Below are 13,729 nucleotides of genomic sequence, written 5' to 3'. Positions count from 1 at the left end.
TTAAGAAACTCACTGAAAATCACACAACTACATGGAAATTGAATAACCGTCTCTTGAATGACTCTTAGGTAAATAACGAAATTAAGGCAGAAATCAAGAAGTTCTTTGAAACTAATGAGAACAAAGAGACAACATGTCAGAATCTCTGGGATACAGCTAAAGCAGTGCTAACAGAGAAATTTATAGCACTAAATGCCCACATCAAAAAGCTAGAAAGATCTGAAGAACCTAACACCTCAACTAAAACAACTAGAGAACCAAGAGCAAACAAACCCCAAAGCTAGCAGAAGACAAGAAATAACCAAGATCAGAGCTGAACTGAATGAGATAGAGACATGAAAAATCCTTCAAAAAATCAATGAACCCAGGAGCTGTTTTCTAAAAAAAAAGAATTAATAAAATAGATCACTAACTAGGCTAATAAAGAAGAAAAGAGAGAAGAATCAAATAAACACAATCAGAAATGATGAGACGGATACCACCACTGACCCCACAGAAATACAAACAACCATCAGAGAATACTATAAACACTTCTATGCACATAAACTAAAAAAATCTAGAAAAGAAACTAGAAAACTAGAAAATAAATTCCTGGACACATACATGCTCCCAAGACTGAACCAAGAAGAAATTGAAACCCTGAACAGACCAATAACAAGTTCTGAAATTGAAGCAGTAATAAATAGCCTACCGACCAAGAAAAGCCCAGAACCTGATGGATTTGCAGTTGAATTCTACCAGAGGTACAAAGAAGAGCCGATTCCATTTCTACTGAAACCATTACAAAAAAATTGAAAAGGAGGAACTTCTCCCTAATTTGTTCTATGAGGCCAGCATCATCCTGATACCAAAACCTGGTAGAGATACTACAATGACCACAACAAAACTTCAGGTCAATATACTTGATGAATATCAATGCAGAAATCCTCAACAATATACTGGCAAACTGAATCCAGCAGCACATCAAAAAGCTTATCCATCACAATCAGGTTGGCTTCATCCCTGGGATGCAAGGGTGATTCGACACACGCAAGTCAATAAACGTAATCCGTCACATAAACAGAACCAGTGACACAAACCACGTGACAATCTCAATAATCAAAGGCCTTTGATACAATTAAACATCCTTTCATGTTAAAAACTCTAAACGAGGTGTTGAAGGAACAGACCTCAAAATAATAAGAGCCATATATGACAAACTCACAGCCAATATTATACTGAATGGGCAAAAGCTGGAGGCAGTCATTGCCCTTGAAAACCGGTACAAGAGAATGCCCTTTTTCACCACCTTTTTTTTTTTTTTCTTTCTTTCTGAGACAGAGTTTCACTCTGTCACTCAGGCGCTATCTCGGCTCACTGCAACCTCCGCCTCCCGGATTCAAGTGATTCTCCTGCCTTAGCATGCTGAGTAGCTGGGACTACAGATGTGTGCCACCACGTGCAGCTACTTTTTTGCATTTTCAATAGAGACGGGGTTTCGCCATGTTGGCCAGGCTGGTCTCAAACTCCTGACCTCAGGTGATCCACCCGCCTCGACCTCCCAAAGTGTTGGGATTACAGGCGTGAGCAACCGTACCCAGCCTTACCACTTCTATTAAACATAATATTGGACGTTCTGTCCAGGGCAATTAGGCAAGAGAAAGAAACCAATGGTGTTCAAATAGGAAGAGAGGAAATCAAATTATCTTGCAGATGACACGATCCTATATCTAGAAAACCCCATTGTCTCAGCCCAAAAGCTTCTTAAGCTGGTAAGCAACTTCAGCAAAGTCTCAGGATACAAAATCAATATGCAAAACTTGCTAGCATTCCTATACACTGACAATAGGCAAGCAGAGAGCCAAATCATGAATGAATTCCCATTCGTAATTGCTACAAAAAGAATAAAATACCTAGGAATACAGCTAACAAGGGAAGTGAAGGACCTCTTCAAAAGGAACTACAAACTGCTGCTCAAAGAAATCAGAGGGGACACAAACGAGCGGAGAAACATTCCATGCTCATAGACAGGAAGAATCAATATTGTGAAAATGATCATATTGCCCAAAGTAATTTATAGATTCAATACTATTCCCATTAAACTACCATTGACATTCTTCACAGAATTAGAAGAAAACTATTTTAAAATTCATATGGCACAAAAAATAAAGCCTGAATAGCCAAGACAATCCTAAGCAAGAGGAACGAAGTTGGAGGCACCATGCTACCCACTTTCAAACATACTATAAGGCTACAGTAACCAAAACAGCATGGTGCTGGAATAAGAACAGACACATAGACCAATGGAACAGGATAGAAAACTCAGAAATAAGGCTGTACACCTACAATCATCTGATCTTCAACAAACCTGACAAAAACAAGCAATGGGGAAAGGATTCCCTATTTAATAAATGGTGCTGGGAGAATTGGCTAGCCATATTCTGAAAGTTGAAACTAGACCCCTTCCTTACACCATGTACAAAAATTAACTCAAGATGGATTAAAGTCTTAAACGTAAAACCCACAACTATAAAAAAACCTGGAGGTCAGACATGGTGGCTTACGCCTCTAATCACAGCACTTTGGGAGGCCGAGGTGGGTGGATCACGAGGTCAGGAGATCGAGACCATTCCAGCCAACATGGTGAAACCCCGTCTCTACTAAAACTACAAAAATTAGCTGGGTGTGGTGGCGTGTGTCTGTAATCCCAGCTACTGAAGAGGCTGAGGCAGGACAATTGCTTGAACTAGGGAGTTGGAGGTTGCAGTGAGCTGAGATCACTCTACTGCACTCCAGCCTGGTGACAGACCAAGACTCCATATCAAAAAAACAAAAAAACTTAAAAACCTAGAAGAAAATCGAGGCAATACCACCATTCAGGACATAGGCACAGGCAAAGATTTCATGACAAACATGCCAAAAGCAATTGCAACAAAAGCGAAAATTGACAAATGGGATCTAAGTAAACTAAAGAGCTTCTGCACAGCAAAATAAACTATCATCAGAGTGAACAGACAACCTACAGAATGGGAGAAAATTTTTCAATCTATCCATCTGACAAAGGTCTAATATCCAGAGTCTACAAGGAACTTAAGCAAATTTACAAGAAAAAAAAAAACCATCAAAAAGTAGCAAAGGACATAAACAGACACTTCTCAAAAGAAGACATACAGGCAGCCAACAAACATGAAAAAAGCTCAACATCACTGATCATTAGAGAAATGCAAGTCAAAACCACAATGAGATACCATCTCATGCCAGTCAGAATGGCTATTACTAAAAAGTCAAGAAACAACAGATGCTGGTGAGGTTGTAGGAACAAAGGAACATTTTTTACACTGTTGCTGGGACTGTAAATTAGTTCAACCATTGTGGAAGACAGTGTGGCGATTCCTCAAAAACCTAGAGGCAGAAATACCATCTGACCCAGCAATCCCATTACTGGGTATATTTCCAAAGTAACATAAATCATCCTATTATAAAGATATATGCATGCAAATGTCCATTGCAGCACTATTCACAATAGCAAAGACATGGAATCAACCTAAATACCCATCAATGATAGACTGGATTTAAAAAATGTGGTACGTGTATACCATGGAATACTATGCAGCCATGGAAAAAAGATGAGATCATGTCCTTTGCAGGGACATGGATGGAGTTGGAAGCCATTATCCTCAGCAAACTAATGCAGGAACAGAAAAGCAAACATCACATGTTCTAACTCGTAAGTGGGAGCTGAATTATGAGAACACATGGACACAGGGAGTGGGGAAACAACACACACTGGGGCCTGTTTAGGGGAATGGAGGGAGGGAGAGCATTAGGAAGAATAGCTAATGGATGCTGGGCTTAATACCTAGGTGATGGGATAATTTGTGCAGTAAACCACCATGGCACATATTTACCTACATAACAAACCTGCACCTCTTGCATATGTACCCCTGAACTTAAAAGTTGAAGGAAAAAAAAGAAAATTAGTACAACCTCTATTGAAAACTTTATAGAGATCTCTCAAAGAACTAAAAATAGAGCTACCATTCAATCCAGCAGTTCCACCACTGGGTATTTATCCAAAAGAAAATCAGTCACTATACAAAAAAATACCTGCACTCGTATGTTTACTGCAGCACTATTTGAAATAGCAAAAATATGGCTATTAGTCTGTTTTGCATAGCTATAAAGGATAACTGAGGCTGGAGAAATTATAAGGAAAAGAGGTTTATTTGTTCTGCAGACTGTACAAGAAGTATAGTGTCAGCATCTGCCTCTGGTGAGGACCTCAGGAAGCTTACAATCAGGGTAGAAGGTGAAAGGGAAGCAGGCATGTCATATGATGCAAGAGGAAGCAAGAGAGATGGTAGGCTCTTAAACATTAGTCCAGCTTTTGCACAAACCAAATGGAGCAAGAATTCACTCATTACTGCAAAGATGGCACCAAGCCATTCATGAGGGATCCACCCCTATGATTCAAACACCTCCTACTGGCCCCACTTCAAACACTGGTGTGCACATTTTAACGTGAGATTTGGAGGAAACAAACATCCAAACTATGTCAATATAGAACCAACCTTCGAGCCCAGGGACAGCATGAACAAAAAAGAAAAAAAAATAGAACCAAAACTAAGTGCCCATCAACAAATGATTGGATAAAGAAAATGTGGTGTGTTTGTGTATATATATTATTTTATATTATATGTATAAATAAATAACATATATCATACACACACACCATGGAATGCTAATCAACCATAAAAAGGAATAAAATCATGTCTTTTGCAGTAATGTGGTTGGAACTGGAGGCCATTATCTTAAGTGAAATAATTCAGAAAGTCAAATAATGCTTCTTCTCACTTATGAGTGGGAGCTAAATAAAGTTCACAACACAGAGAGTGGAATAATATGCATTGGAGACTCAGCAAGGTAGGAGGAAGGGAAGGTGATGAGGGATGAGAAATTACCTATTGGAAAAAATGTTCACTATTTGGGTGATGGTTACTCTAAAAGCCCAGACTTCACCCCTATGCAATATATTCATGTAACAAACCTGCACTTGTACCTCCTAAATCTATCAAAATAAAAATATATAATTTAAAAAGTAAATAAATCAGAAAAGATTTTTAGAAAAAGCACCCCTGTACTTGCGGGAATTTAGAAGGCCATGAACATGCCCAGGGTAGACACATGCTCATAAGTGAACCTGAGAAGACCAAAACTTTCATCTCAGGCTGATCCCTAGGCTTGGTGCACGCATGGCTAAGTATTGAAAAAGTGTCTTGGCACAGAGTCAATCTGCAAAGATCATAAGAAGAGTTTTTTGGTTTTGTTGGTTTTTAGTTCCTGGCATTCAAGAAAATACTGTCAAAACAGTAGCTAACAGAAGCTAGGGAATAGAGACTTCAGTGACCACACATGAGAAAGAATACAGTCTTTGAAAAATAGTTTGGGAAAATCATTAAACAGACTACTATAGCTTTCAACAACCAAAAAAAGCACAGAAAACCCTGGGGTTGGAGAGCATCTTATTTCCAGAGTTAATATATTATTATTATCAATACTCAGCCACATATAACATTCATTATAAGTATAAAACTCAATACTCCTGTTTTCAATAATAGTAATAATAACAACAAAAATCAGAAAAAAACTATGGCACACTCAAGAAAACAAAATAAATGGACAGAAACTGTCCCTAAAGAAGTCTAGACAAAGACTTTAAACAAGTATATTAAATATGCTCAAAGAGCTAAGGGAATGCATAAAGAATTAAAGAAAATCAGGAAAATGATATATGAACAAAATGATACTATTAGTAAGTAGAAATTATCAAAGGAACCAAACAGAATATTTGGCATTAAAATGCCAAATAATTGAAATGAAAACTTCACTAGAGGGGCAAAGCAGACAATTTGAGCAAGCACAAGAGAGCATAGGTGAACTTGAAGACAGGACAATTCAAATGATAAAATCTAAGGATTAGAAAGGAAAAAAGAAGAAGGAAAGTAAAGAGAGCCTAAGAGACTCCTGGGACACCACCAAATGAACCAGATATGTGTTATGGTATTTTCAGAAGGAGAAGATAGACAGAATGAGGTAGAAAGAATATTTGAAGAAATAATAGTTCAAAATTTTGCAATCTGCTGAAATATTTAAATCTACAAATTCAGATTGAACAAACTCCAAGTATTATAAACTCAAATAACCCCCAACAAGACACATTATAATCAAACTGTCAAAAACTAAAGGCAATGAGACAATCTTGAAATGAGCAAGAGAGAAGTATCTAGTCATGTACAAGGATCCTCAATCAGATTAATAGCCAATTTCTCATAAAAAACTAAGGAGATCAGAAGACAGTGTTATGATGTACTTAAAGTGCTAAAAGGAAAAAAAAATAACCTTTCAACCAAGAATCCTATATCAGACATCATCCTTCAGAAATGAGGGAGAAATTAAGACGTTCACAGATAAACAAGAGCCATGGAAGTCTGCACCACTAGATCTTCCTAAGAGGAAATGCTAACCAGAGTGCTTCACATTGAAACAAAAGGACATAAAACAGTGAGTCAAAGCCGTATGACAAATTAAAGGACTTTGGTAACGGTAAATGCATGGGCAAATATAGAAACCATTAAACCATGATATAAATCATTCTATTATAAAGATACATGCATGCATATATTTATTGCAGCACTATTCACAATGGCAAAGACATGGAATCAACCTAAATGCCCATCAATGATAGACTGGATTAAAAAATGTGATACATGTATACCATGAAATACTGTGCAAAAAAAAAAAAAAAATGAGATCATGTCCTTTTCAGGGACATGGATAGAGTTGGAAGCCATTATCCTCAGCAAACTAACATAGGAACAGAAAACCAAACACCACATGTTCTCACTCATAAGTGAGTTTGATTTTGAATTCCACTTTTTATTTGTTTTTTAATTCCACTTTTTATTTGCTACAGGATTCAAAAGACAAATGCATAAAAATGATTATAAATTTGTGAAATAATATCTCACAAATGAGATAACTTGGATGAAATAGACACGTTTCTACAAACGTACAAATTATCTAAACTCCCATAGAAGAAATAGGAAATCTGAATAGATCTATAGCAAGTAAAGAGATTGATTCAACAATAAGAATCTCCCAAAAAAGAAAAGTACAGGACCAGATGACTTCACTGGTAAATTCTACCAAATATTTAAAGAAGAATTAATCAATCTTTATCACACTCCACCAAAAAACAGAAGAGGAAGCAACACTTCATAATTCATTCTATGAGACCAGAATTATCCTGATGCCAAAGCCAAAGACACCATAAGAAAATAAAACTACAGATCATACCTTTAAGAATGTGATGTGAAAACCCTCAGCAAAATATTAGCAAACTATATCCAACAGCATATAAAATCATGACAAAGGGAGATTTATCCAAGGAATACAAGTGTAATTCAACATAAGAACATCAATCAATATAATATACATTAATAGAATAAAAGAAAAAAGACAACATAGGATCATCTCAATTGATGTAGAAAAACTTCATCAACATTAAGGGCATTTATTTAAAAACTGACAACTAGCATCATATTCAATGGTTAAAGACTGAAAGCATTTCCCATAAGATCAGAAACAAAACAAGGATTTCCACTTTGGTCACTGGTATTTATTTTGTACTAGAAATTCTAGACAGATAATTTAGACAAGAAAAGGAAATGACAGCCATTCAAATTGGAAACAAAGAAGTAAAACAATCTCTATTCATAGATGATATGATCCTATACATAGAAAATCCTAATTAATCCTTTAAAAAAAGAAAAAACTACTACATATAATAAACAAATTCAGCAAAGTTGCAGGGTATAAAGTCAACACATAAAAAAATCAGTTTCTTTTTTTTTGAGATGGAATTTCACGCTTATCGCCCAGACTGGAGTGCAATGGCGTGATCTCGGTTCACTGCAACCTCCACCTCCCGGGTTGAAGTGATTCTCTTACCTCAGCCTCCTGAGTAGCTGGGATTATAGGCATGTGCCACCACACCCAGCTAATTTTTATATTTTTAGAGATGTGGTTTCACCATGTTGGCCAGGATGGTCTCAATCTCTTGACCTTGTGAACCTTCTGCCTCGGCCTCCCAAAGTGCTGGGATTGTACAGGCATGAGCCACTGCACATGGCCAAAAATCAGTTGTGTTTCTATACACCCCCAATGAACAATCCAAAAAAGATAGTTACAAAAGCAATTTCATTTACAATAGCATCTAAAATAATAACATGCCTTCTAAAATAATAAATTTAATAAAGGTGGTGAAAAACTAGTATACTCGAATCTACAAATCATTGCTGAAAGAAATTAAAGACTCAAATAAATGGAAATACATTCCATATTCATGGATAGGCAGATTTAATATTGTTAAAATGTCAACATTAGTCAACATGGTCTGAACATTCAGTGCAATTCCTATAAAATTCCAATGGCCTTTTTTGTAGATATGAAAAATTTTGTCCTATACTATTGGATATAGAAAAAATCAAAATAGGGTGCACATAGTTTTGAGAAATGAATTACAAATATATAAGAATTCAAAACCTGTAACATGACCAAAGAAGACTTTAAAGGACTAGTTATAATCTTTAATTTATTCATAGAAAAAGTATGAAATGTTGAATATCTTTTATATTTTCAGCTCAAAAAATTAGAAAAGTTTGGTTAAGCAAACCTAAAGAATATAAAAAGTTTAATGAATGAATAGATGGCTATAGGAACGAATAGCAAAGCACCCAACATATAAAGCCCCATGCGCCCCCATCTCCCCACGCACACCAATGCAAAATCTGTAGCAGGTAGTTTTATATAAAAAAGGCAATAGAATAGACAATTTCGGCAACTCTGATAAGGAATGAAGAGAGGTCAGAAAAATAATAGCACATGAATTACAATCTTACACAATATCATTATATTCAATATCTGGAATAAAATGAACAACTTTCTAGAAAAATATAATCCATCAAAATTGGCCTAAGAATAAATTTAAAAATTGGAATGAACCAGTAGCCATAACAGAAAGTAAGATAGAGTAATCATTTATACCCGCAAAAGGTACTAGGATCAGAGTGTTTTATAGCCACATCAAACCTTCAAGAAGTAGCTAATCTTTACTTTAATAGAAACTATTGCAGAGAGTACAAATAAATGGTAAAGTTTCATTCTACAAAGTCAGCAGTACACTGATGCCAAAGATTAAAATTAGCTAAGAAAAAAATTCTAGACCCATCTCACATTAAATATCTTTTTTTTTTTTTTTTTTTTTTTTTTTTTTTTTTTTTGGGAGAAGGTCTCACTGTTGCCCAGGCTTTGGTGCAGATATGCAGTTTTGGCTCATTGAAGCCTTGACCTTCTGGGATCAAGAGATCTTTCCACGTTAGCCTCCTGAGTAGCTGGGACTACAGGCATATGCCATCAAGCCCAGCTAAGTCAGCATTTTTTGTAGAGACAGGATCTCACCATGTTGCCCAGGCTGGTCTCAAACTCCTGGGCTCAAGCAATCCTCCCACCTTAGCCTCCCAAAGTGCTGGGATTTACAGGTGTGAGCCACTGCACCCAGCTTAAATGCCTATTCTTGGCATCAATAGATTAAAAGAGCAAAACTATATGATCCTATCAAGAGTTGCTGCAAGCATTTTAATAAAATCAATAATTATCTATAATTTTTTTTAAAAATTATTTTAATTTTTAAAAATTATGAAAAATAATTTTTCATAAACCTGAAATCTCCAGGCCAGGCCACAAATGCTATAGTGAACCATTATAAGCATTTCCAACCAAACCAAAACCAAGAAAAGATCTGGCATCGTTTCTACTGGAGATTCCAACCATTGTAAGAAGACAAGAAAAATAAATAAAAGATAAAATATGGAAAGAGAGAGATAAAATAGTCTTTACTAGAAGGAAATATTATCTTTTATCTAGAACTGTCAAAATAGTTGATAAACTACTAAAAATAAATTTTATAAGATGACTGGATATAAGATCAATGTGCAAAAATCAATAGCTGTGACTAATTAGCAAATGCAATTTTAAAAATCTCTTTTGAATAGACCTAAATATGGAAAAGTGCCCAGGTATAAATCTACAAAGAATGCACAGGGCTTTCTGGAGAAAAGTTTAATAACAAATGGTTTTTAGATAAGCTAAAAGAGATTTCTAAGTTCCATTTACAATCCTAAGGAAAACTATGCTTTTAAATTTGTGTTCTTGATATACTGCATACCAACTTCACATCAAAGTAGCTGTATTTTTCTGCACACAACAAAGCCAGTCAGAAATAAAACAAAACAACAAAATATCCACACTGACAAACAAATAAATGTTGATTGATGGATGGGGATTCCTGTCCCCAAACACCTGGCACCCTTAGCTGGCAGAGCATTTTCTTCCCTGTGGTGGAATAGAAGCCTTCATCCTGCCCACAAAGCCCTGCACTGTATTCCTACCTTGTTGTGAGACTAGTCCCCATCCTGTAGCCCAGCAATTGGCACTGGTAAGGTTGACTTCTGGAGTTGCAAGGCAGACCGGGAGCACGGAGTCAGAAAACACAATGCGGGTCTTCAGCTGCACCAGGGCCACGTCACCTCCGACGGGGTGGTACACCTCATATGTGGGGTGCAGGATCACCCTGTTCACCTCATACCACTGGGTATGGTTGCCGGCCACCCTGAGGTTTACAAGGCCTACATACATGTCATAAATTTTGATATTCTTGTCCCTGTGGGGGTGAGAACAGAGGCACAATGCCCGCAGCTTCCTGTGTGGTCAGCCCACAAGCCTGGGCATGCCAAGCACAGGGGGCTTGTGCTCACTCAGTGGGATTGAAAAGCCAGCTTCTTCCTGCAGCATAGTAGGGACCTATCTGGCTGTCTGGCAGAGTTGCCCCCTAAGGAGTCGACTTGGCCCATGGAGGCTCTGGGGACCCAAGTCTGTACACAGCCACCAGCTATACAGGCCAGCAGCCCATGCATGTGAGACCTGCTCTCACTCTTAGATAACCTGGCTGCACACATCCTTCTGGAGGCCAGATGGCCACAGGAGAGGCATGCCTGCTGTGCGGGGCAGCTGTGGTGAATGGGGCTGTTGGAGGAGCAATTGGGAAGGCCAGGTGCTTAGAGACCAGCCTTGCTCATGGGGACCTGGCTGTTCACTTGAGGACCAGCCTCACTTGTGGGAATCTGGCTGTGCCCTTGAGAACCAGCCTCACTCGTGGGGACCTGGTCGTGCACTTAGGGGACCAGCCTTGCACGTATGGACCAGGCTGTGCATTTGAGGACCAACCTAGCTCATGGGAACCTAACCATACACTTATGGGATCAGCCTTGCATGTGGGGACCTGGCCGTGATCTTCGGGACCGGCGTCACTCTTGAGGACCTGGTCGTGAACTTGGGAGACCCGTCTCACGGATGGGGACCCAGCTGTGTGTTTGGGGACCAGCCTCACTGGTGGGGACCTGGCTTTGCGCAGGCGGACAGTGGTGAAGAGGGCCGACAGTGGTGAAGGGGGAGGCTTGCGTGGGGTCCATCCAAGCTGCTGTGGGCACGCCATGCAGGCCCACCTACCCACACCATCCCAGGCCCGCGCCCCCTCACCGGCGAAAGCAGTGGGCAGCCGACAGCACCCAGTACTCATTGAGGATGGAGCCGCCGCAGATGTGCAGGCCCGCGTAGTGCACGCTGACCTGCCACGGCCACTTCCTCTCCGGCGCAGGGACACCGCCCAGGATCTTCCCCTCCATGCTGGGCCGACCACAGGCTGCAGGGAGAACGGAGCTCACGGTGGAGCCACGCTGGAGCCACAGGAGAGGTAGGGCAGGCAGGGGATGCGGGGGAGGGGCAGGGGACACAGGAGGAAGGGAAGGCAGGGGACATGGGAGAGGGGCAGGGGCGGGCAGGCGACATAGAGGAGGAGGCCCGGCACCGAGAGAGGCCCCAAGGACAATGTCTCCAGCCGCCCACCCGCCCCTGGGGCAGGGCCTACCCACGCTGCCAGTCAGGGAGATTCCCTGGTTCTCTGGGTGTCTGTGGACCGAGGCTGCGACCCGGGGAGGTGGCACCACCAGGAACAGCAGCAGAAGGCCCAGAGCACAGGGCCCGAGTGGGCCCATGCCGGAAACAGAGGCCGCCATGAGGCTCGAGGCAGCGCCCCCAGCAGGTGACTAGCTCCCGACAGGTGACTGTGTCTCCAGCACAGGATTGCGCCCCCACCAGGTGGCTCCACCCCAACATGTGACTGGCTCCCACCAGGAGATGGCACTCCAGCAAGTGAGGGCACCTGATCTGGACATGTGACTGCACCCCCATCACATGTCTGTGTCTCGTCCATTTACCTCTCCCGACCTGGACACATGATGGCTCCCAAGCTGGACATGTGACAGTGCCCCCAACCATACCTCATATGCCTAGGTGTGGCATTCCATTCCACAATCAGGTCTAAACACAGTGGTCCATTTGAGAATTCTGTGTTTTAAATCGTGATGCTCTCAGTTTTCTCTGTGGCCCGACTTAATTCTGTTAGGTCAATGACAATTTATACATCTGCCACCCAGCTATCAAAAAAAAAAAAAAAAAGAGAGAGAGAAAAAAAAAAAGGAAGGAAAGAAAAGAAAAAGAAATAGGCCAGGCATGGTGGCTCACGCCTGTAATGCCAGCACTTTGGGAGGGTGAGGCAGGTGGATCACTTGAGGTCAGGAGTTTGAGACTAGCCTGGCCAACATGGCAAAACCCTGTCTCTACTAAAAATACAAAAATTGGCTAGGCATGGTGGCACACAACTGAAATCCTGGTTCCTTGGGAGGCTGAGACAGGAGAATAGCTTGAACCTGGGAGGCAGAGATTGCAGTGAGCCAAGATCACACCTCTGCACTCCAGCCTGGGTGACAGAGCAAGACTCCATCTCAAAAAAAACAAAAAAAAAAAATTCATTAAGCCTTCATTTATACTTGCTAAAATTTATCCCATTGATTCTACATTATGGTGAGTTGTATAATTATTTCATGATATATTACAATGTAATAATAATAGAAATAAAGTGGACAATAAATGTAATGTGCTTGAATCATCTCAAAACAATTTCTCTGCCAGGAGGCAACTTTGGAACTGGGTAACAGGCAGAGGTTGCAACAGTTTGGAGGGCTCAGAAGAAGAGAGGAAAATGTGGGAAAGTCTGGAACTTCCTAGAGACTTGTTGAATGGCTTTGACCAAAATGCTGATAATGATTTGGACAATGAAATCCAGGCTGAGGTGGTCTCAGGTGGAGATGAGGATTGGAGTAAAGGTAATGCTTGCCGTATTTTATCAAAGGGACTGGCAGCATTTTGCCCTTGCCCTAGAGATTTGTGGAACTTTGAACTTGAGGGAGATGATTTAGGGTATCTGGTGGAAAAAATTTCTAAGCAGCAAAGCATTCAAGAGGTGACTTGAGTGCTGTTAAAAGCATTCAGTTTTAAAAGGGAAACAGAGCATAAAAGTTTGGAAAATTTGTAGCCTGATGATGTGATAGAAAAAGAAAACCCCATTTTCTGAGGAGAAATTCAAGCCGGCTGCAGAAATTTGCATAAGTAATGAGCAACCAAATTTTAATGGCCAAGACAACAGGGAAAATGTCTCTCCAGGGCATGTCAAAGAGCTTTCTCACAGCCCCTCTTATCACAGGCCTGGAGGCCTAGGAGGAAAAAATGGTTTCAT

The 13,729-nt window shown here is 40.1% G+C and overlaps 1 protein-coding gene across 1 annotated transcript in view; it reads right to left on the bottom strand.

The window, feature by feature from the left end:
- Nucleotides 1-12,170, bottom strand: part of PRSS38 (serine protease 38) — a 30,167-nt gene extending 17,997 nt beyond the window's left edge. The window contains exons 1-3 of the mRNA XM_010375706.2: nucleotides 12,023-12,170; nucleotides 11,635-11,797; nucleotides 10,488-10,759 (exon numbers count right to left, since the gene is read on the bottom strand). Of these exons, the coding sequence (XP_010374008.1) occupies nucleotides 10,488-10,759; nucleotides 11,635-11,797; nucleotides 12,023-12,170 (583 nt within the window). The remainder of the gene's footprint in view (nucleotides 1-10,487; nucleotides 10,760-11,634; nucleotides 11,798-12,022) is intronic.
- Nucleotides 12,171-13,729: the final 1,559 nt, after the last annotated feature.

The sequence above is a fragment of the Rhinopithecus roxellana genome, chromosome 8 (genome assembly GCF_007565055.1).
Source record: "Rhinopithecus roxellana isolate Shanxi Qingling chromosome 8, ASM756505v1, whole genome shotgun sequence".
NCBI classification, from domain to species: domain Eukaryota; kingdom Metazoa; phylum Chordata; class Mammalia; order Primates; family Cercopithecidae; genus Rhinopithecus; species Rhinopithecus roxellana.
Note: the sequence above shows the minus strand (reverse complement) of the source record. Positions and strands in the feature narration are given on the sequence as shown.